Source organism: Haliaeetus albicilla, chromosome 18, assembly GCF_947461875.1.
Source record: "Haliaeetus albicilla chromosome 18, bHalAlb1.1, whole genome shotgun sequence".
Taxonomy (NCBI): Eukaryota; Metazoa; Chordata; class Aves; order Accipitriformes; family Accipitridae; genus Haliaeetus; species Haliaeetus albicilla.
Window position 1 is genome coordinate 30,055,248 of NC_091500.1, and position 22,309 is coordinate 30,077,556.

The following is a 22,309-nucleotide window of genomic DNA, read 5'->3' on the forward strand; positions in this document are numbered from 1 at the left end:
TTTCCCCTTATGTGAGGTAGCTTCAACCCAGAAAAGTTGGAGATTTGACCCAAAACCTTCATTTATCATGGCTGAGGAATGGGGAGAAAGGAGTTAGACCACAGCAAACACCTCCGGAGAGCGACAAAAACAAAGCCCAGATCGACTTGTACTTTCCACCAAAAGTTTTTTTTTTTTTTATATCAACTGATGTTAAAAAATACAGACTTGTTTTACAAGAATAGCACCATTTTTTTTGTTGTATTATACATTAGCACTCCTGCTGGTGATACACAGGGAGGAATGGGAGCGGGAGGGGATTTGTAATACCTGGATTTGCGAGATCCCTTTTGCAGGGAAGGGCCGTCATACCTGTCAGTTAGATTCCCACCTCCACCCGACCTAAAAAATAGGTCTTACAGGAAGAGAATAAATAAATAAGACCGTGGTTTTTTTATTTTGCAGCCTGCCCAGACGGCGTTGGAAAGAGGCGGTGGTCCCCAACGGAAGGGCATGAATCGAGGGGTCGTTGCAGCCATTCAGTGCAGAAGTCGTACGAGCGATTGGAAAGTACTCAGGTCCTTGGGGTGGGTTTGGGTTTTTTTTTAGTTTTCTTTTATGGTATTGGGCTGGATTTAAAAAAAAAAAACAACAAACAAACAACAAACAACAACAACAACAAACACACAAATAAAACAATTCTTTTTACAAGAAGCAGACTGGGCCAATATCCACGCCAAACTCCTGATCGGCTCCACCAATGTCCATAGGTGCAATATCTACAATGGGCAGGCGCGAGGTCTTCTGCGATCGGTACTCAATGACTGTCTTGCCCCATTTGCCAGTGTGTTTCTGGGGAGAAAACAAGGAGGAAGGATGTTATTAGATGCTCGAGCCCTCCAAATCAACAGCAACCTCACCGGTTGAACCCAAACTCATCATCTACGTCTTTCTCTCGCAGGCACCCATGGACTTACCGTGCAACCATCCTCCAAGACGCTGTACGTGAACCTGCTGTTGCCCTCAGCTCTGATCTCTACATCGTTGGACCCCTGGATGAGGATGGCTTTCTTCAGGTTGCCTGTCTCCTCATCCATGTAGGCAATGCTGTTCTTGCAGTGGTAAGTGACGTTCTGGGAGCCTTCAGTGGACAGGAGACGGAGGAAGGTCATCTGGATGTTGGCAGTGTTGGGAGCCAGGTCTTCATCGCCATAACTAAACTGGAGGGAAGAGGTGAGACATTAAAGCCTGTGGTTGTCGCAACAGCCCTATTTTCAGCCACCTTCTGAGGAGACTTCCATGCTTTGTGTTCCCAGATGGCTGCAAAAATCAAAGCCCAACTGACCCAACACCAAGCTTTCAGTATAGCTCTCTAGAACAGCCAGTCCCTCGTATAACGTCCGTCAACGTAACCCCAAGGAAGGACAACCCAATCCTCCAACCAGACACCCAACACCTTCCACTGCTCAACCTCCCTTCCCACTCCCAGCGTGCGGTACCAGCCCAGGGGGACACTTACGTGGAAACCGCCATTAATGGTCTCTGCGAACCAGACATGCTTCTTGTCTTTGGTCTTGCTGGTCCACCAGTTCTTCTTGGGGATGCTGCTGGGGTTGGGGTAGACGCAGGTCTCGCCCGTCTCCATGTTGCAGAAAACTTTGATGGCGTCCAAGGTGCAGCCCTGGTTCGGGTCGATCCAGTAGTCTCCTGCAGCGGGGAGGACAAATGGTGTGTGAACATGAGGTTTTGGAGGTCAGAGCAAAGAGCACCATGGACCTCGCTGTCCTCTTGGGTGCAAGAGGCTGGGGGAGAGAGGCAGGAGGGGAGGAGGCAGGGATGGAGGCTCTTACCGCTCTTCCACTCGGGATGGCAAAGCTTGATGTCACGGCAGGTCCTAGCCGGGTTCTTCTTGGAGCCCTCGGGGCTGCGGATGCTCTCGATCTGGTTGTTGAGGGACTTGAGCGTGGCGTCCACCTCGACATCGTGCTGCCGCAGGCTGCCAGCGGCCTCGTCCGCCCGCATGTAGCGGATGGGATCGGGACCCTTCTCTGGCTGACCCAGGCCAGCAAAAGCTGACATGTCGATGCCAGTGCCGGGGGGGCCAGGAGGACCGGGGGGACCTGGGTTTCCGGGAGGACCCTACAGGAGGAAGAAGATGCAATCCTGATGGGCTGCTCTGCAAGCTGGACTCCCCTTCCCTGCCATTGACGGCATTTTTACTCACCGCAGGACCTGGTTCGCCACTTCGCCCGCGGGGGCCGGGGGGACCGATGGGGCCGGGCATGCCGTTGGAGCCGTCTTTGCCAGAGGGGCCGACGGGGCCGGGGGGACCCTAGGAGAAATCCCCAAAGGTGGGGGTCAGCTCATTGCAAGAAGGCAGGGAAGGTGCTGGGGAGCTGTTAGCTCCTGCCGTCAGCAAGCGAGGCAGGCGACCTGGGGGGCTCAAGGACAGAGATGCCTCCTTTTCCTCGCATCGCCCCAAATGCCACAGGCAGGACTTACCCTGGGACCGGAGGGACCCGCAGGACCAGCAGCACCTTGGTCTCCAGAAGGACCCTGAGGAGGAAGCGAGGGTGGATGGTTACAGCTCTGCATCTGGCATCGGGGGATGCTCAGCCCTAGCAAAGCCTTTGCACAGGCTTGGGGCTCTGCCCGTGGCTGCAGCCACCCTGAAGGAGCCGCATCCAGCTCCGCGGCAAGATATGGGGGGGCCTGAGTGCTGGGGATCCCAAAAACAACACTTACGGGTGGTCCGGGAAGACCCTGCAGCCCGGTGAAGCCGCGGTGGCCCTTCAGTCCTCTCTCTCCAGCCTCTCCCGTCTCACCCTTGTCACCGCGAGGCCCTTGGGGACCCTGGAAGGGGAGAAGGGGACGTGTCAGGCTTAGGGTGGCAGACCCCTGCCCAACGTGCCCCAGGACCCCGTGCATCACACATGGGATGCCCTGACGGGCCCAGCACCACTCACCGGCATGCCTCGAGCACCAGCAGGACCGGAGGGACCCATGGGACCTTGTGCACCCTAGGGAAAGAGAAGAGGGGAGTCAAAAGGGGCCAGGAACACGGGGTGCCAGGAGGTGTCCTGTGCCTTTGGGGGTATCCGAACCAGCCCTGCGGGCTGCCCTGCTCACAGCACCAGGAATCGGCAGCTGCTGGTGCCGAACGGCATCTTTAAATACTCTCAGCTGGAGCATCAGAGCCGAGTAACGACCCTTGCAAATAAATACCCTGGCAGATTTTCCCTGGTTAAGCCTCCTGGTGCTTACAGCTCCCCAGGCAGTGCTTGTGTGTAGGCAGAGCCCGAACTGGGCTCTTGGTGCTCATGAATCCTTGGGAAGATGTTCAGAGCCGCTAATGGCACTCAGGGCACCACTGAATTAGCAACAGCCACTAACGGCACCCGCCCGGCTCTCCCAATTACTCGGAGTAGCTAATTGGTCCCGGGGGGCCACTGCTATTTCTTCATTTATCTGCACTCGGGGTGATTCCCATCTCCCCTAATAGGACCTCAAACTCAACAAGCCATTTTCCTCGCCAACGTGCCGGCACTCACCGTCTCGCCTCTGTCTCCTTGTTTGCCGGTGGGACCGACGGGGCCAGGAGCGCCGGGGGCACCGGGAGCGCCAGGGGCACCTACAGGACCGGTCTCGCCACGATCGCCCTGTGCCGAGACAAGGGGATGGTCAGACCCATGGGGTTTTTGGCTGGGATGAGAGGGCATGTGGATAGCGAGCACCAGGAAGCTCACCTTCACGCCAGCTGCACCGTCCCTGCCCGGGGGTCCGTCAGAGCCAGGGTTACCCTGGGAGAAGAAGAGGAGAAATTAAGTCTTGACCCTGGGATGGCAGGACACGTGCAAACTCCCCTTTCAAAGCAAAAACCACTGGTGAAAAGATGCCAGTGATTGCCAGGAGCTGAGTGATGGTGCAGGGCTCTCCGGCCACGGGATCGGCAATGTCCGGCACCACCGTTGGGGTTACACTGGGGTGATCCCGAGCCCGGCATGGACGGAGGCACCGTCCCGCTTCGCCCCCTCCCCGTGCGCTGGGGTGCTGCCTACCTCGCGCCCAGGTTCACCGGCAGGACCCGTCAGACCGGGGGGACCCACAGGGCCAGGGGGGCCGCGGTCGCCTGCAGAGCCGGGTGCTCCTTGTTTCCCAGGTTCGCCCTAAATGAAGGAGGGAAAAAAAAGCTGTGATACAACGCGCGTGAGCGGGAGAGATCCCAGCGCAGCCCTTCACCCAGCTCTTGCTTCATTTTAAGGCTGCCAGACCCCTCTGCCCAAATAAGCATCGGTTATTGCCCAGTCCCGATGCCACTGGCACCAGCGTCTCCTGGTACCTTTGCAAAACCCCAAACTGCACCTGGGATTGGGGTCCCTGGGGCACTCAAGCTGCACCCCAGGGGCCATGCAGGCTTCAAAGCACCCGAATTCACAGTACTGAGCTTGGGAAAGCCAAGCTCGGCTGCTCCGACAGCTCTTGGAGGGGCGATAATGCCACTAGTGGGCATGGAGTGGGTGGAAAGGGCTGAGCCTGGGGGGGTGACGACTCACCGATGGTCCCGGCAGCCCGGGGAAGCCTCTCTCTCCACGCTGTCCAGGAAGACCGACGATGCCACGCTGTCCTGCCAAACCTTGGGGACCGGGGGGACCGTCAGGACCCTGTGGGGAGGCAGAGGCGGGGATCAGACCCAGTGGGGTGGTGGGACAGCACCGAATGAGCGTGGAGGGAGGTGCCCCCCAAAAAACGTACCGCGGGGCCGTCCTCGCCGGGTTCACCTTTCTCACCAGGGGGGCCGGCGGGGCCTTGGAGACCGGGGTCACCAGCACGGCCCGGGGGACCGGCATCACCACGAGCACCCTTGGGACCATCTTTGCCAGCAGAGCCGGGGGGGCCGGGGGGGCCTGGGTTACCCTGTGGGGGAGAAGATGGGGTTAGGGCAAATGGAGGCAGCTTTTCCTCCTTCATCACCCACATCCTGGCACCATCTGGGGCTCTGGGCGGGCTCCTGCACTTAAAGACCCTCAGAAAAAAACCTTTTTATGGGCTCATGAGCTGCCTGGCATCACCCAGCAGTTATTTAGCTCAGGGACGCTCCACCGCTTGGCCCCCGGCATGGAGCAACCAGCATCCCCCAAGCCCCTGAACCCGGGGGTGAGCAATCCTGGCTGTTCCCAAGCAATCCCAGCTGCTCCTGAGCTATCCCAGCTGCCCCCAAGAGATTCCGGCTGCCCCCCAACTCACATTAGGGCCGGGTGGTCCCACACGGCCGGCGGCGCCGGGGAATCCAGTGGCTCCCTGGGGAAGGAAAGGAGAAAGTTGGATCGGGTGCTGCACCGCACTCCCCCCAGCCACTCCATCCCACAGCCCACCGCCCCCATACTCACAGGGGGGCCCTGAGCACCCCGGGCTCCTTTGGGACCAGTTACACCAGTCGGACCCTGGGAAGAGGAAGAAAACAGGTTAGAAAACATGCCGGGGGGGGCTGCAACATGCCTGCCAGGCGACGCCCCAAATTTCCCGGGGATACAGACACTCGCAGGGTTCACCCCCTGTTTTGGGGTGCTCCGGCTGTACCCACCTGCGGGCCAGGTGCGCCAGAGGGACCTTGGGGACCGGGAGCGCCGGCGTCACCCTTCTGCCCGGGCTCTCCTTGTTCGCCTTTGGCACCGGGTTGCCCGTCGGCACCCTGCAGGGAAGCGGCTGCCGTGAGTGGGTTGAGCCAATGCTGGATCCGTGCCGGGGGGAACGGGGCCAAATACTCACCGGGGGGCCAGCAAATCCGGCGGGACCAGGGGCACCGGGTTCACCACGCTCGCCCTGTGGGTGAAAGATGGGGGTTAAATGGGGGGGGGGACATGGGGGGAGCGAGGCCAGCTGTGGCAGCTGGGGGGCTGTGGGGGGATGGCACTTACAGGGGCACCACGGGCACCGGCAGCACCAGACGGACCAGGAGGGCCAGATTCACCCTGGAAAAGAAAGGATGGAGAGTTGGGGGGGGTGGATGGCATCTCCCTCAGTCGGAAGCAGCCGAGGGGCTGCCCGGGCTCTCACCTTCTCGCCATTGGGGCCAGCGGGGCCGGGGGGACCAATGGGACCCGTCAGACCCTAAGGAGGAGAGACAGATGAGGACAAGGCCACCACGAGCATCCCTTGCTGGCCACCCCGCTCCTGCCATGTCCCTGTCCCACTTACACGTGCGCCGTCCTTTCCAGGGGCTCCCTCGGGACCCTTCTCTCCGACGTCTCCCTGCAGGGTGAGACAGAGGTGGTGTGAGCTGAGCTGAGACCTGACGCTGCTCAGGACACCTCCGGGACCCCTCACTTACCCGGTCTCCCTTGGGACCGGCAATGCCGGCTGCTCCTCTCTCACCGGGCATTCCCTGAAGCCCTGGGGGACCCTGGGCACCATTGGGGCCGGCCGGTCCGGTTGCACCCTAAAGCAGAGCGAAGGTGCAATTATTGGGGTGCCAAGCCCCCCATGGGCAGACCACCAGCCTCACGGTTCCACCAGCGGCACCGAGCCACCAAGCCCTGTCCCCCCTTGTCACCCACCTTGGGTCCGTCGGTGCCCGGTGTGCCGGGGAGCCCACGAGGACCTTGCAGCCCTTGTGCACCAGGAGAGCCACGTTCACCGGGGAAGCCACGTTCGCCCTGGGGTGGGGGGGACACACAACGTTAGGAAGAGGCCACGGTGAGGGTCACAATGTCCTTTGCATGGATGTCCTCGGGGACAGTGGGCAGAACATCCATCCCGCACTGCCCCGAAGGGACTGGGATGTACTGGGAGGAGAGGGGACGGGCTGCAGCGGAGGCTGAGCCACCAGAACTGGGGGAGCTGATGGTCCTGGATGGGGGTGGCTGGGCTCCGCCAACCCCCTCCAGCCCCCCAAAACCCCCCATGTGACAGGGAGAGGCATCCTGTCCCCCCCAGCCAGGAGGACAGGTGATACTTACTCTGGGACCAACAAGACCAGGGGCACCGGCTTCTCCGGGAACACCCTGCAGTGGGGGGAAAAAGAGTTGGGGGTCAGGCCTGGGGGCTGCTGGGGGTCCTGGCCCCCACTTTGCAGCCAGGAGATGCCTGGGAAGAGGGAAAAATGGGGCCTCACCTGATCTCCGGGTTTGCCGCTCTCTCCGGGGGGACCTGGTGGCCCGGGCAGCCCCTGGGAGGGGAAAGCAGCAGCGTTAGCATGGCAGCAACAAGACCCCCGGGGACAGGGGCTCAGGGTCATCCACGAGCATGACCCCGACCCTGGCACCCCAAATCCCCCCCTCTTTTATGTGCTCACCTGGAAGCCAGAGGGACCGGGGGCTCCTTGCTCTCCTCTCTCACCCGCGGGACCCTGTGGGAAGGACAGTGGTGAAGGACCCCAAAACCTCTCGGTATTCGGGCTTCACCCACCCCAAGATTTTGGGCAAAGCTGGAATCATGGGGGGATCCCAAAATCCCAAAGCCCCAACACCACGAGGGCCAGGGAGCACAGAGGCTCCATCCCCAGCAGACCTGGGGTGGTCCTTTGCACAGATCTGGGGGGGTACAACCCCCGACCCCCCCATTTCAAGTGGATTTTGGCCCCGGGTGAACAAGGCTGCAACACTCACGGCAGGTCCTGGGGGGCCAGCAGCTCCCGTCTCACCGTCCTTGCCAGGAAGACCCTACGGAGGAGAAAAACCACTGCTGAGCTCCAGGCGCGATGCTGCAGACCCCACTCCACCTTCCCGGCTCCCGTGCCTCAGTTTCCCCACCCAGAGTCTGCAGGTGCCTCAGGGGATTGTGCTGCTGGAGCAACCCCAAGATGTGTTTTGGGGGCGGGGGCAGTGAGGGAGGGAAAACAACTCACCCGCAGCCCTGGGGCACCAGGGAGGCCTTTCTCACCGGCTTTTCCAGGCTCGCCCTAGAGAGAGGAGAGAGGCGATGGTGATGGGCTCTGTGCCAAGGCTGCAGCCCCGTTTTGGGTGGAAATTGGTCAATACTCACGTTAGCACCTTTGGGACCAGGGAAGCCCATCACGCCAGGCTGGCCACGAGCACCCTGCGGGCCGGGGGGGCCGGGGCGACCATCCTCGCCAGGAGCACCCTGTGGGGAGGGGGACATCAGGGAGGACCGCGCTGGACCCCGGTCCCCCACCCCACGGCAACCCCCTGCGGAGCATCACTTACGGTTGGGCCGACTTTGCCTTGAGGACCAGCGTCACCTGGGCGGCCGGTGAGACCCTGCGGCGGAGGGAAAGAATTGGGGGGCTGCGGCAGCCAGCCCCGAGGCGGGGGGATGCCGGGCACCCCATCCTGCCCAGCTCTCAGCCGCTGCTCTGGGCCTGGGGCTCACACAGGGGACACAGGGGTCTGCCTCACCCCCAGAGCACAGTGGCTGACCCCAAAGAGCATCTTTGTTAACCCCAGACGGTGCCTTAATTAGCACCAAGGAACATCTTTGCAAATCCCAAAGACCATCTTCACTAACCCCAGAAAGCACCTTAACCCCAAGGAGCATCTTTGCTAACCCCAAAGAACCTCTTAATTATCACCAAGGAGCATCTTTGCTAACCCCAAATTGCATCTTCACTAACCCCAAAGGCATCTTCACTAACCCCAAAGAACACCTTAATTAGCAAAGAGCATCCTAACTAACCCCAAAGAGCATGTTAACTAACCCCAAAGAGCATTTTAACTAATCCCAAATAATTTCTTAATTAGCACCAAAGAGCATCTTAATTAGCACCAAAGAGGAACTGAACCAACCTCAAGAAACATCTTAAAGCCAAAGACCATCTTGGCTAACCCCAAAAGCCCCTTAAGCAACTCCAAAAGCATCTTATCGATCCCAAAAGCACCTTATTTACCCCAAAAGCATCTTATCGGCCCTGAAAGCACCTTACCCAACCCCAAAGAGCCTCTTCGCTGACCCCAGCAGGTCCCACCAGCGTCACCACCGTCCCCACATGGTCCTGCCCCAGCCGAGCCCCCCCAGCGCAGCGGGGAGCCCCCCCACACCCCAGGCAACCCACCCCCCCTCCAGCTCCGCCCCCTATGAGGGGTGCAGGATCCGACCCCCCAGCTCTTACCCTGGCTCCAGGCAGCCCGGGCTCTCCGGGGCGCCCGGGATCGCCGGTGGCTCCCTTGGGACCCGCGAGGCCGGCGGGACCGCGCTCGCCCGGAGCACCCTGTGCGGGGTGGGAGGGAGGAGAAGGAGGGGGGGGGGGGGTTCAGGGGGTGGTCACCCCTCTGGACTGCCCCCCACCCATGATCCCGATGTCCCACCTTGGGTCCAGCGAGCCCATCCTGCCCGGGGAAGCCGCGATTGCCGGGGGCACCCTATGGAGGAAGAGGAGGAGGAGGAGGAATGAAGTTGGGGGGGGGGGTTTGGGGAGCAGCATCTCACTGGAGGGTGCGGGGGGGCCACGCACCCTCTCTCCAGGTGGTCCCACAGGGCCGGCAGCACCAGGTTCACCGCGGGCTCCTCTCTTGCCTTCCTCGCCAGCCGGCCCGGGGGCACCTTGGGGTCCTGCGGGTCCCTGAGGAAGAGGAGGAAAAGGGGTCACGAGGAGCCCATGGCGCACCATGGGGGCCCTGCCTGCATTCTCCCCCCACCCCCCCAATAAATCACAGACCCCAGGGGTGCCGGGCAGGAGCCCCTTGCCGGTGCCACGTGTCCCGCCGGCGCCGGGGCTCGGCGGCCACCGCGGCGGGGATCCAGCCCTGCGCATTGAGGCTGGTTAATGAAGCGAGGGGGGAATGTCCCCGGTGGGGGGGGACACGAACACAGCAGCTATTGTTCCCCCGCGGGAGGGGGGACGCTGCCCCTCGAGGGGCCTCGTTAGGGGAAGAGGTTCGTTAGACGCCGACGAGACACTCCGGCCGTGGACGGGGAGCGAGGGGCCGCGGGATGGACCCCCAGCTGAGGTGGGGGGTGCTGGATGTGGCCCCCCCACCCCACCCCACCCCGGACTCACCGTCTCGCCCTTCGGTCCCTGTTCGCCTTTGAAGCCCGCGATGCCGGGTTCTCCCTGGGGAGCGAGAGGGCAGTGAGGGACGAGGCCGCAGCGTCCCCATGGCTGTCCCCGTCCCCAGTCCCTTCCCCACACCCTGGCCCCCATGCCTGTCTGTCTCCGACTTCTTGCTTGTCCCCATCTGCATCCCTGTCCCCATCTGCATCCCTGTCCCCATCCCCATCCCTGTCCCCATCCTTGTCCCCATTCCCTCTCTGGTCCCCATCTTCATTCCCATCCCTCGTTCCTGCTCCCATCCTTGTCCCCAAGCCCACCCTCAAATTTTTCCCTACCCCATCCCTGTCTCCTTTCCTGTGCCCATCCTCATCCCTGTCCCCAATCCTGTCTCCACTCCTGTCCCCATCCCCTTTCCTCTCCCCCACTCCTGTCCTCATTCCTGACCCCCACCTCAACCCTATCCTTGTCCCCGTGCCTGTCCCCATTGTCATCCTTGTCCCCATCCCTTTCCTCATCCCCATCTCCATCCCAGTCCTTTTACCTGTCCCCAAGCCCATCCCTGTCCCCATCCCATCCTCGACCCATCCCCGTCCCTATCCTGTTCCCATTCCTGTACCCATCCTGTCCCTGTCCTCATCCCACCCTCATGCCATCCCTGTCCCCATCCTGTCCCTGTCCCCATCCCATCCTCATCCCATTCCCATCCCCATCCCATTTCTGTCCCCATCCTGTCCCTGTCCTCATCCTATTCCCGTACCCATCCTGTCCCAATCCCATCCCCATCCCATTCCCGTCCCGGACCCCGTCCCCGTCCCACCCTCATCCCGTCCCCATCCTCATCCCCATTCCCGGTGGCCCCTTTTGGGGACCGGGTGACCTGGGAGTGACCCAAGGGCGACTTGGGAGAGGACCCGCAAGGGGTTGGGGAATGGGGGCGTGGCCTGCGCCAGAACGGGCGGGGCAAGGTGAAGAGTGGGTGGGGCAAGTTGCCGGTGGGCGGGGTGTATCGGCGGTGGGCGGGGCCAGGGCCGTGGTCCCCCTCTCGGGGGGCTCTCGGGGGGCTCTTACCGTCTGTCCCTTGGGTCCCAGCGGGCCGGTGGCACCCTGGGGTCCGGGTGGGCCGCGGGGGCCGGGGAAGCCTGGAGCGCCGGCGATGCCCGGGGCACCCTGCGGGCAGCCGGCCACCGTCAGGGGGGGCACGGCTCGGCCCAGTGTCCCCCGACATCCCCATGTCCCCTGTGTCCTCCCGCCTCCCTCAGCGTCCCCGCCTGCATCCCCCAGTGTCCCGCATCTGCCAGCATCCTCACGGTCTCCCAGTATCTCATGTCCCACAGTGTCCCCCAGCATCACCCAGCATCCCACTGTGTCCTCCAGCATCCCCCCAGTGTCCCCCAGCACCCCCCAGTGTCCCCCAGCAACCCCCAGTGTCCCTCAGCATCCCACATCCCCCAGCATCCCCACACCCCTCAGCGACTCTCTGTCCCACATGCATCCCACAACCCCCAGCATCCCCCAGTGTCCCCCAGCATCCTTGCATCCCTCCGCATCCCCATGTCCCCCAGCGTCCCCATGCCCCCCAGCATCCCATGTTCCCCAGCATCCCCCAGTACCTCCCAGCACCCCACATCCCCCAGCATCCCACATCCTCCGATCCCCCAGCATCCTCCCGCATCCCCGTGTCCCCCATGAACCCCAGGGTCCCCATGTGTCCCCAAATCACAGCTCAGCCCTCAGCAGTGCCTCCTCCCTGCCCAGGACCAGACCCCTCCCGAGCCCTGACCCTCCCCCAGTGGCTCAGGACACCTTGTCCCCGTCCCCATCCCCAGCCATACTCACCGCTGAGCCCTTCGCGCCGGGGATGCCATCAGTCCCTGGGTTACCCTAAAAGAAGACACCACTGAGCCTGGTTCTGCTCCCCGTGCCTCAGTTTCCCCACCGCCAAGCAAAGGATGACCCCTTCCCCCCCTCCCTGCTCGCAGGATCAGCCCCATCCCCGTGGCTTCCAGGCCAGGGGACACACCGGGGGACAAGCCACTGCAGGGGGGACACAGTGAGCGATGGCACTTACGGGGGCACCGGCAGGGCCAGGAGAGCCGGGGGTGCCGGATTCACCGCGGGGACCCTGGGCACCCTCGGGACCTCGTGCGCCGGTGGGACCAGCTTCACCCTGGAGGGAGGAAAGACGGGGTGAGGGGGGGACAGCCCACGCTGTGCCTCAGTTTCCCCTGCTGGGAGCAGCCCCTTCCCCCTTACCTTTGAGCCGGGGGCACCGGGGAAGCCAGGGGCTCCAGCTGGGCCGACAGGTCCCTGGGGGGCGAGAAGAGTGTGAGGGTCTGCCCAGGCTTTGGGCGGTCCTGGGGGACCCTGCTGTCCCCCACGGGGTGACACGGGGTCCGGCAGCAGAGGAAGGGGCCAAGCAGCCCTTTACTTACAGGGGGTCCAGCCGGGCCGGGGAGACCATCGTTGCCACGAGCACCCTGGAGAGAGACGGCGGCAGGAGTCACGGGGGGCACCACGGAGGGATGGGGGACCCCCTCCTGCTGGCAGCCCCCTGTCACCCGGGTGCCACTGGGGATCCACACTCACCGCAGCACCGGAGGGGCCGGGACGTCCTCTCTCTCCAGGCAGCCCACGGGGACCCTGGGGGGGAACACGGCGGCAGGTCGGGCTCTGTGCTGTCCGGCCCAGGGCTGGGGAGGGGGGTGGGCAACACCCCCCACCCCCCCCGTGCCTCAGTTTCCCCCTTTCCCAGCCCAAATACTCACCATGGGGCCAGGGGAGCCGTTCTCGCCAGGTGAGCCGGATTCGCCCTGCGGGGAAGGGCAAAGGGTGAGCCCTGGAGAGCAGCACCCCACCAGCCCCGATGCCATGGGGATGGTCACCCCACCAGCCCCGACGCCACGGGGATGGTCACCCCACCAGCCCCGACGCCACGGAGATGGTCACCCCACCAGCCCCAACACCATGGCGAGAGGTGCCCCACTAGCCATGATGCCACAGGGATGGTCACCCCACCAGCCCCAACACCATGGGGGTGGTTGCCCCACCAGCCTTGATGCCACGGGGATGGTCACCCAACACTGACCTTGGCTCCAGGAGCCCCTGCCTCTCCTTTGGCACCGTCCAAGCCAGGGTAGCCCTGAGGACAAAGAGATGGGGGGGTCACCCTCTGTGCCACTGCACTGGGTGACAGGGACACTGGGGGGGGCGGGGGGCGGCAGGGGGGGACACACTTACCCGGTGGCCTTTCACTCCGGGGAGACCGGGCGTCCCAGGGAAGCCACGAGCACCCTGTAAGTGAGCAGAGAGAAAGTGGGTTGGGGGCAAAGGAGGGACACAGGGGGTCTCCATCCCGGGAGGGGCCAGATCCAGACCGGTGCTGCCTTACCTGGGGGCCAGGGGGGCCACGCTCGCCGGATTTGCCAGGTTTTCCTGTTTCACCCTGCAGGAAAATGAGATTCGGGGGCGGGGGGGCGGTTGTCAGGGAAATAAAATCACCCTTTGGCCTCTGGCTGGGGCTACTACTGCAACGAGCTGCCCGTTCTCAGCCAGGGTTTGCCTGGAGCAGCAAAGGACTCACGTCATCACCGGGTTTCCCAGGAGGTCCCGGTGGTCCTCGGGGACCCATCGGACCCTAAAGGGGACAGAGAGGCAGCGAGTGAGTGGGAGCTTGTGGGTGGCATGTCACTGAGCCAGGGGGGCAAGGGGAGGGGGACACTCACAGCAGCACCGGGCTCGCCAGGCTCGCCGGGGTTGCCTTGAAATCCTTGGGGACCCTGGAAGGGAGATGGTGGCATCAGCAGGGTGGCAGGGTGCTCACCCAGAGACCCCCGAGCCTGGGGGGGGGGGTTATACTTACAGGAGCGCCGGAGGGTCCGGGGGGGCCACGGGGTCCCATGGGGCCCTGGGGGGAGAGAGACAACAGTGTCATGGGGGAGGGGGGAGGCAAGGCGGCTGCCCCCCCCATCACCTGCCCAGCCAGGGGTGTCCTCCCAAAATGGGGACAGTCCCCACAGTCAATGACACGGGGTCCCCCGTGTCCCAAGATGAGACACCATGTCCCCCTGGGGTGCGTAGGGGTTTTGGGGGGGGGTCCCTGGACCCAGGGAGTGGCCCCTTACCATGGGTCCCTGCATGACGCCCAGCTGCGCGCCTCCAGCCTTCTCGTCGAAGCCGCCTGCCATCTGAGCTGCGAAGTTCTGCAAGGGGAAGGGGGCTGAGCATGCCGGCTGATCCAAAACCCCCTTGTTTCACCCCAAAAAAACCCACAGATAGATACTCACCCCACCAAGGCCAGGGGGGCCGGGAGGTCCGGGGGGACCAGGGGGGCCAGGATTTCCAGGGGTGCCGGGTTCTCCATCCCTGCCCCGGGGGCCGGGAGCCCCCTGTGGGAGGGAGAAAAAGGAGGTTCATCCATGTAGCAAGCATGACCGTTCTCTGCAGCACCCCACCAGTGCTGGCGGGGGGGGGCTTTGCTGGGGGTGGTGGGGCACGCTCTCACCTTTTCGCCCTTCTCGCCACGGTCCCCTCGTTGTCCCTGCTCACCTGCCGGGCCCTGCGAGAGGAGGCGGGGGGGGGGGTGTCAACTCTTCCCCGTGCCCCCCCATCAACCCCCTCCCACAAATATTCCAGCAATGCGCCCGGAGAAACGCGCTCCCACCTGCGGTCCCGGAGGCCCTCGGGGTCCTACGACCTGTGGAGGAGGGGGGGGAAACACAAGGGTGGGGTGAGACGGGTGCAGGGGGGGACCCTCCCTCCAGACCACCCTGCAACGGCAGGGACCCCTCCGTTTTGGGGGTCCCCCAGTGCCCGCCCTACACTTACATCTTTAATGTCACCGGGTTCGCCCTTCTGCCCCTGCAAGGCAAAGCATGGGGTGAGACAAGGGAGGGCACCCCCAGACCCCCCCCAGATTTCTCACCCCTCCCAGGTGACACGCCCCCCCGGAGGTAATTAACCCCCCCAGGAGGTGACAAACCCCCCCGGGAGGTGACAACCCTAGAGCCGCTCGCCCCATGCAGATGCCATGGGGTCCTGCCTTGAGCCGCCCCTAGTTTTGAGGGAAAACCCCAGGAAACTGGGACCGCGGGGTGGGATACACACACACACACCAGCCTCACCTTGGGGCCAGGTTGCCCTGTTGGAAAAAAATGAAGAAATAGAGAAATTAGAGAGGGATGGGCTGGGGGGGGGACATGAGGTGCCTCCATCCCCAGCCCGGGGGGTGGTGATGCTCCTGGGGGGGCTGTGGGGCCAAACCGGGGGGCACAGGAGCGCGGGGGCTCCCCCGAAGCGAGGCGGCGGGGGGGGTGAAGCGGGGTTCAGCATGCAGGAGCGGGGCCGCGCAGTTTTGGGGGGGGGGCAGCTGGGTGGGTGCTCAACCCTTCACCCCCCCCAGAGGGGGCAGGGAAGGATTAAAAAAGGCAACTTTGGGGGTTTGGGGTCACAGCCCTTCCTGGGGGCGGGGGGGCAGAGTTGTTCAATCATTCTGGGTGAATTATCACAGTTTTGGGGATGGAAACCCGATTTGAATGTCCCTTTTGCTGGGATGCCTGGGGGGGGTCCATGGCCACAGTCCCCCCCCAGCATCACCCTCTGCACCCCAAACCCATCTGCTTTCAATGGCTTTTATAAAAAAAAACACCCCCAAACCCTCCAGGCTTTGAAGCCAGCTGCCATTTGGGGTAAAAAAAAAAAAGGATTTTTCCACCCTGGGATGATTTTTTTTTTTTTTACCCCTCTGGAGGGACCAAGTTGCCTTTTCCCTGGGGGTCCCCATGGATGTCCCCCCCACAAGCCCATCCATGGCCGGGTAATTTATTTATCAATGAAAGGAGGGGAATAAATAAATTACAACCGCTGGGTTGGTCAGTGGGACATATGGGGCAGCACTCTCCGAAGGGGATTTCGGGGCTGGGACAATCCCGCAGCTCCTCGCAGATGATCTCGTCGCAGAGGACGGTCCCCGTGTCGCACACGCAGATACGGCACGGCTCCGGCTTCCATACGTCCTTATCGCTATAGCTCTGCCCGTCCTGCAGGCAGCTGCCTGCTTCGGCTGTGGGGAGAAGGGCAGGTGGCGGGGGGGATACGGCGGGGAGATGGGGATGGCATCACCCCCCCACCCAGGGGAGGGGGGTTGAGGGTGGCAGGGGACTGCAGTCACCCATGATGGTGGCGGTGGCACTGCCACCATAGTCCATTATGGGATGATACCCCCCCCCCCAAGCCCCCCATAATTTGGGGGGGGGGAGGAGGAGCGAAGCCCCCCCCAGGCATCCCGGAGCAGCGGAGTGGTGGCTCAGTGAGGGGTTTCCAGCCTGAAGCAGGGGGTCCGTCCATCCCCCCCCCCCAGGACCCCGACGGCACTCAGTGTCCCCCTGTCTTGGGGGCACTCAGTGTGTCCCCACAGCGCCTGCACCTCCAGTGGGATGTGGACAGCGTCTCCAGGGTCTCGGGGGGGGGGGGCTCTGGTGTCCCCAGGCTGCACCCCTGGGTTCCCCAGAGGTGCCCCAGGGTGCCTGGGATGTGTCTCAGTGTCCCCAGGAGGTACCCCAGGGTCCCCAGGAGTGCCCAGGTGTCCCCAGGCTGCACCCCAGGGTCTCCGGAGGTGCCCCAGGGTCCCTGGGAAGTGTCCTGGTGTCCCCAGGAGGTTCCCCAAGGTGGTCAGGAGGTGCCCCAGGGTCTCCAGGAGGTGACCCAGTATCCCTGGGATGTGACCCAGTATCCCTGGGATGTGCCCTGGTGTCCTCAGGGACCTTGGGATGTGCTGCGGTGGCCCCAGGAGGTGTCCCCAGTGTTGCCAGAATGTGCCCCAGGGTCCCCAGGATGTGACCCAGGATCCCCAAGAGATGCCCTGGTGTCCCCAGGGTCCCTAGGTTGTTCCCCAGTGTCCTCAAGCCAGTCCCCAGGGTCCCCAGGACGTACCCCAGGGCTGGACCTCAGTGTCTCCAGGCTGGACGCCACCCCGTCCCCAGCTGCACCCCGTGTCCCTAACTGGACCCCATGTCTCAGGCTGGACCCTGCTGTCCCCATGTCCCCAAGCTGTCCCCCGCTATCCCAGGGGGTACCCCATGTCCCCAGGCTGTCCCCCACTATCCCCCAACAGTACCCCAGTGTCCCTGCCGTGCCCCCTGCCCCAGCCCATCTCCTACACCCCAGGCTGTCCTGTCCCCCCCGTCCCCACACTGTAACCTGCTGTCCCCCAGCTGCACCCCGCTTTCCCATCTGTACCCCATGGTCCTCATGCTGTGTCCCCCAACCCATCCCAGGCTGTTCCGTGTCCCAGGTTGTCCCCTCAGTGTCCCACACTGCCCCTCTCCATCCCAGGCTGGCCTCCCCACTGTCCTTAAACTTTCCCCATCCATCCCACACTGTCCCCCAGTGTCCCATGCTGTCCCCCACTCTCCTTGTGCTGTCTCCCAGTGTCCCCATGGTGTCCTCCAGTGTTCCTACGCTGTCCCCCACTCTCCTTGTGCTGTTCCCCAGTGCCCCATGCTGTCTCCCAGTGTCCCCACACTGTCTCCCAGTGTCCCATGCTGTCCCCCAGTGTTCCTACGCTGTCCCCCACTCTCCTCATGCTGTCTCCCAGTGTCCTGTGCTGTCTCCCAGTGTCCCCCCAATGTCCCCCAGTGTTCCTATGCTGTCCCCCACTCTCCTCATGCTGTCCCCACACTGTCCCATGCTGTCCCCCAGTGTCCCTACGCTGTCCCCCACTCTCCTCGTGCTGTCTCCCAGTGTCCCCACACTGTCCCATGCTGTCCCCCAGTGTCCCCCAGTGCCCCTACGCTGTCCCCCACTCTCCCGTGCTGTCCCCCAGTGTCCCCACGCTGTCCCCCCCCCCGTCCCACGCCGTCCCCGGGTGCGTCCCCCCCACCCCAGCCTGTCCCCCCCCACTACCCTGAAACTTTCCCCCTCCAGCCCACACCCCCCCCACCCCACGCTGTCCCCCTCACTGCCACGCTGTCCCCCGTGCCTCCCACGCTGTGTGTCCCCCCCACTCCCCCATTTCCCAGCGAACACCCCCCCGACATCCCAGAGCTCCGCTCCAAGGGGGTCGTCGGTCGGGACCGGGGACCGGCGGGGGGGGGGGGGTCGGTACTCACGGAGGTCTCGGTCCTGCGCGGCGACGGCGGCGAGGAAGAGGATGGCGAGGCCGGCGGCGAGGCGGAGCGGGCGGCGGCCGGGCATGGCGAGGTGGCGGAGCCCCTCACCGTGCGTCGGGCCGAGCAGTGCCCGCACCGCCCCGCCGCCGCGTATATGTCCCGGCGCGGCCCCCCGGGCCGTGTAACCCGAGCCGGGGCCGGCCCCCCCGGCCCTCCTCCGGGACGGCACCGGCGGCCAGGGAGGGAGGGAGCGGGGAGGGAGGGACGGGGGGAGCGGGGGGGGGACGGGGCTGGGTGAGAGAGAGACCCCCCCCCGCCAGCACATCCCGGGAGTGCCGGGGGTGAGACACCACCCCCCCCCATTCCATCCCATCCCGGGGGTCGCAGGGGGGCCGAGACCCCCCCACAACTTCTCATCCCATCCCGGGGGTCGCAGGGGGGCTGAGACCCCCCCACAACTTCTCATCCCATCCCGGGGGTCCCAGGGGGGCTGAGACCCCCCCCACCTTCTTCTCATCCATCCCGGGGGTCGCAGGGGGGGCTGAGACCCCCCCACAACTTCTCATCCCATCCCGGGGGTCCCAGGGGGGCTGAGACCCCCCCCACCTTCTTCTCATCCCATCCCGGGGGTGGCAGGGGGGCTGAGACCCCCCCCCAACTTCTCATCCCATCCCGGGGGTCCCAGGGGGGCTGAGACCCCCCCCCCACCTTCTTCTCATCCATCCCGGGGGTCGCAGGGGGGGCTGAGACCCCCCCACAACTTCTCATCCCATCCCGGGGGTCCCAGGGGGGCTGAGACCCCCCCCACCTTCTTCTCATCCCATCCCGGGGGTCGCAGGGGGGGCTGAGACCCCCCCACAACTTCTCATCCCATCCCGGGGGTCCCAGGGGGGCTGAGACCCCCCCCACCTTCTTCTCATCCCATCCCGGGGGTGGCAGGGGGGCTGAGACCCCCCCCCAACTTCTCATCCCATCCCGGGGGTCCCAGGGGGGCTGAGACCCCCCCCCACCTTCTTCTCATCCCATCCCGGGGGTCGCAGGGGGGGCTGAGACCCCCCCACAACTTCTCATCCCATCCCGGGGGTCGCAGGGGGGCCGAGACCCCCCCCACTTTCTTCTCATCCCATTCCGGGCGTCGCAGGGGGGCTGAGACCCCCCGCCAACTTCTCATCCCATCCCTGGGGTTGCAGGGGGGCTGAGATCCCCCCATGTCATCCCATCCCGGGGGACCCAGTGGGTGGAGACACCCTCCCTTTCCAAACCATCCTGGGGGGGCCCAGACAGATGAGACACCCCCCACCCAGCCCACCCCAGGGAGCTGACAACCCCACACCTTGTCCTCTCCCCCCCCAGTCCCATGCCGGGGGTCCCAGGGAGACTGAGACCCCCCCCCATCCCGGGGGTCCTGGAGAGGCACACAGGGGTGCCAAGCCCACTCCCTGCCCCAAATCCACCTCCCCTTCCTGGCCCCCCCAGTCCCTGCTCTAACCCCTACCCAGCTCCCCACAACCCCCCATCTCTGTCCCGAACCCCCCCAGTACTTTTGCCCCCCCATTTCTGCTTGATTCATAGCAGAAACGGGGGGGGGGACAAGCTACCCCCCCAGTGCAGCGTAGCTCCCCCCCATCATTGCCTGGAACTGGGCCCAGGACCATCATCCCCCCCCCCCAAAACAGGGGGTCCAAGGGGGGGGGCAGGACCCAGCCTGACCCCTTCAAAGCCCCCTCCCCCCCCCAGCTTCCCCCCACCCTAGGGAAGGGGTTCAGGAGGATGGGGGGTCCCTGCACCCCGAGGCAGCAGTGGGGGGGGCCACAGTGTGGGCTTTGCAGTGGGGCTGGGGGGGGGCACACATTTCCCAGCCCAGAGCTGAGCTCCAAAGCGGGGGGCTTGGCCCCCCCGCCACGTGCGCACCCCAGCTCTGCCTGGCCCCGGCGCTGGGGGTGGGGGCCTGGGGATGGGCAAAAAGTGGCCTCCCCTGGCCAGTGACATCTGGGGTCCAGAGAAAATGGGGGGGGGGGAACACATCCCACCCCTGGGCCACCCCCCCAAATGGGGAGGGTGCCGGGTGCAGTCAGGTGATGGTGGGGGCCTGCCCCGGCGTTTAAAAGGGCTTCTGGGCTCCCCCCAGCAGCTCCAGCTGCTGAGTACAGGCCCTGCTGGACCCCCCCATGCTCCCCACCCAGCAGCTGAAATCGGGGGGGGTCTCAAAAAGGGGGTCCCCAAAAAGGGGGGTCCCCATCCACCTCCCTTCCACCCATCTCTCACAAATACCCCGTGAAAATAAGGGGGGGGGGCTTTGCAGGTGGGTTTGATGTTGGGGTTCACAGATCTGGGGGGGTCAATGCTTGGGGGGGGGTGGGCTTTGGGTTGGGAAGGGGATGGGATGGGGAAGGATGGAGCTGGGGAAGGACAGGATCAGGGAAGGATGAACCCGGGGAGGGAAGGAGCTGGGGAGGGACAGGGATGGATGGACAGACGGATGGATGGATGGATGGATGGACGGACGGATGGACGGACACAGGGCGGGATGGACCTGGGGAAGGCTGGAGCTGGAGGGTCGGCACGCAGCCATCGGCGAGCCAGCCCCTCGCTCCGCAGCCACAGGGCATCTCTGCTGCAGCCGACCCCCCCCCCCCCCCCCCCCCCCAGATCCTCCCCAGCCCCCCAGAGCCTCCCCAGCCTCCCCGCTGCCCCGGAGCCTCCCGGGAGGCCGCCGCGGACAAAGCCCGTGTGTTACCGGTGCTGCCGCGGGGCACCGGCAAACTCGGCCAAAAATAACTCCCCGGGCTGTTGCTGGGACGGCGGCAGCTCCAGCTGACCCCCCCCCTGCCAAAAGGAGTGAACCTGCCTCCCCCAAATCTGCTTTGCACCCCTCTTCCACCTCTGCACCCCCAAAATGCTCCGCAGGTGATGGGTGACACCCCCCCCCCATTATTTCCTCCATGCTCCCGCTCTGCTCCATGAATCCGCCCCGTGCCTCAGTTTCCCCAGCTGGTAAAGGGGAGCCAAGCCCGTTCCCTGCCGCATCTTGGGGGGGGTTGTGGGGGGGGGGTCCCACCGCCGAGCAGGTGGAGGAGCCCGTGCTCGGCCCTTGGCGGCGGCCGGCTCTGGCTGGGGATCACACCCGGGAGCGGGGCCAGGACCTGGCTCCGGCCGCCGCTTTCCACTGGAAAACGGGGCTGGGAGTAAATAACAACGCGATGGCTGCCCCCCCCGTCCCCACCCCAGCCCTCTCCAGCACCGTCACCGGCAGCTCCCCAGCACAGCAGAGCCCGCCGGAGGAGGGTGATGGATGGAGCATCCCTCCGTGCCCCGACTCTGGGTGAGGGGCACATTCCTCCAGGTCTCTGCCACCCCCCCCCCCGCGAAAAGCACCCAAAGGGGCCGGGGCTCCGCACGGTTCCCACCGTCACCGGCAGCCGCCAGATCTCCCGGCACGGACGGGTGTCGAGGCATCGGCTGGCTGGGGCAGGTGGCCCAAAATTGGGATTTTTTTTTTTTTTTTTTTTAACCCAAACCTCATCGCGTAGCCCTGATCCCCTCCCCCCAAAAAATCCCAACCCCATCCTTTTGGGTTTTGTCCCCTCTTTTCCAAATCCCGTCCCTGGGCACTTTCCCGGTTTTCCCCGTTTCGGGCTCTGGAAAGGCGATCAGGGAATCGCAGGGAAACATCCAAGTCAGCTCAGGAATTCACCGTGGCGGGAGTGGAAGGAATGAGAGCGCCCGGCCTTAACTCTGCCCGCCCCGGGGGCTCTGCTGCCACCGTCACCATCGTCACCATCGTCACCATCAGTCACCATCGTCACCGGCATCGCCACCGCAAGGCCTGGGTTGCCGTCAGGTGGGGATGTCCCTGCCCTGATGCTGCTACCCAAAAGGGATGTCCCCATCCTGGGGCTTTATCCCCATCCTGGGGCTTTATCCCCACCCTGGGGGTTTGTCCCCACCTTGGGGGTTTGTCCCCAGCCTGATGCCACCCACCTGGGTGAACATCTCCACCTTGATGGTGGGTGCTGGGGACACTGTCCCTTCCCTGATGCCACCAGCCAGGACATTGTCCCCATCCGCTCTCCCTATCCAGGGGGATTGTCCCCACCTTGATGCCACCAGCTAAGGACACTGTCCATACCTGATGCCACCAGCCAGGGCACAGGTCCCCACCCTGATGCCACCGGCCAGGAGCATCACCCGTCCCCATTCCACCGGCATCACTTGGATTTGGGACCAAACTATTTCCAGGTGAACAAAGCCTCATCTGTTGCCCCACCCTGTATGGAGA

At 64.2% G+C, this 22,309-nt stretch overlaps 1 protein-coding gene across 3 annotated transcripts; it reads right to left on the reverse strand.

The window, feature by feature from the left end:
- Window positions 1-444: 444 nt before the first annotated feature.
- On the reverse strand, window positions 445-18,180 carry COL2A1 (collagen type II alpha 1 chain). Of its 3 annotated transcripts, XM_069806330.1 has the most exons (54): window positions 18,031-18,180; window positions 15,783-15,983; window positions 15,046-15,062; window positions 14,750-14,782; window positions 14,586-14,618; window positions 14,427-14,480; window positions 14,209-14,310; window positions 14,047-14,124; window positions 13,785-13,829; window positions 13,648-13,701; window positions 13,506-13,559; window positions 13,314-13,367; window positions 13,163-13,216; window positions 13,011-13,064; window positions 12,691-12,735; window positions 12,512-12,565; window positions 12,358-12,402; window positions 12,179-12,232; window positions 11,994-12,092; window positions 11,762-11,806; window positions 10,994-11,092; window positions 9,932-9,985; window positions 9,386-9,493; window positions 9,240-9,293; window positions 9,044-9,142; window positions 8,142-8,195; window positions 7,960-8,058; window positions 7,823-7,876; window positions 7,584-7,637; window positions 7,271-7,324; window positions 7,091-7,144; window positions 6,936-6,980; window positions 6,534-6,632; window positions 6,308-6,415; window positions 6,175-6,228; window positions 6,034-6,087; window positions 5,895-5,948; window positions 5,746-5,799; window positions 5,561-5,668; window positions 5,367-5,420; window positions 5,224-5,277; window positions 4,732-4,893; window positions 4,533-4,640; window positions 4,038-4,145; window positions 3,726-3,779; window positions 3,531-3,638; window positions 2,946-2,999; window positions 2,725-2,832; window positions 2,482-2,535; window positions 2,204-2,311; window positions 1,830-2,118; window positions 1,499-1,686; window positions 957-1,199; window positions 445-831 (listed from the first exon to the last, which is right to left on the reverse strand). In XM_069806330.1, exons 1-54 carry the CDS (start codon window positions 18,113-18,115, stop codon window positions 685-687), a joined length of 4,458 nt encoding a protein of 1,485 aa, XP_069662431.1. In that variant the 5' UTR covers window positions 18,116-18,180; the 3' UTR covers window positions 445-684. The 3 variants fall into 3 exon arrangements, with proteins under 3 accessions (XP_069662431.1, XP_069662432.1, XP_069662433.1); XM_069806331.1 differs by lacking the exon at window positions 15,783-15,983 and having other exon boundaries at window positions 18,031-18,173; XM_069806332.1 differs by lacking the exons at window positions 4,533-4,640; window positions 4,732-4,893; window positions 5,224-5,277; ... (3 more) ...; window positions 5,895-5,948; window positions 6,034-6,087 and having other exon boundaries at window positions 4,038-4,074; window positions 6,176-6,228.
- Window positions 18,181-22,309: the final 4,129 nt, after the last annotated feature.

Excerpts from the sequence above, each read along its gene's own strand:
- COL2A1 (XM_069806330.1), bottom strand. The coding sequence starts at position 18,115 with ATGCCCGGCCGCCGCCCGCTCCGCCTCGCCGCCGGCCTCGCCATCCTC. Across the intron at positions 4,894-5,223 it reads TGGGACCACCCGGCCCTAAT|GGTAACCCAGGCCCCCCCGG; the intron begins GTGAGTTGGGGG and ends TCTCCCCCACAG. Across the intron at positions 2,833-2,945 it reads CTGGTGCTCGAGGCATGCCG|GGTCCCCAAGGGCCTCGCGG; the intron begins GTGAGTGGTGCT and ends CTCCCCTTCCAG.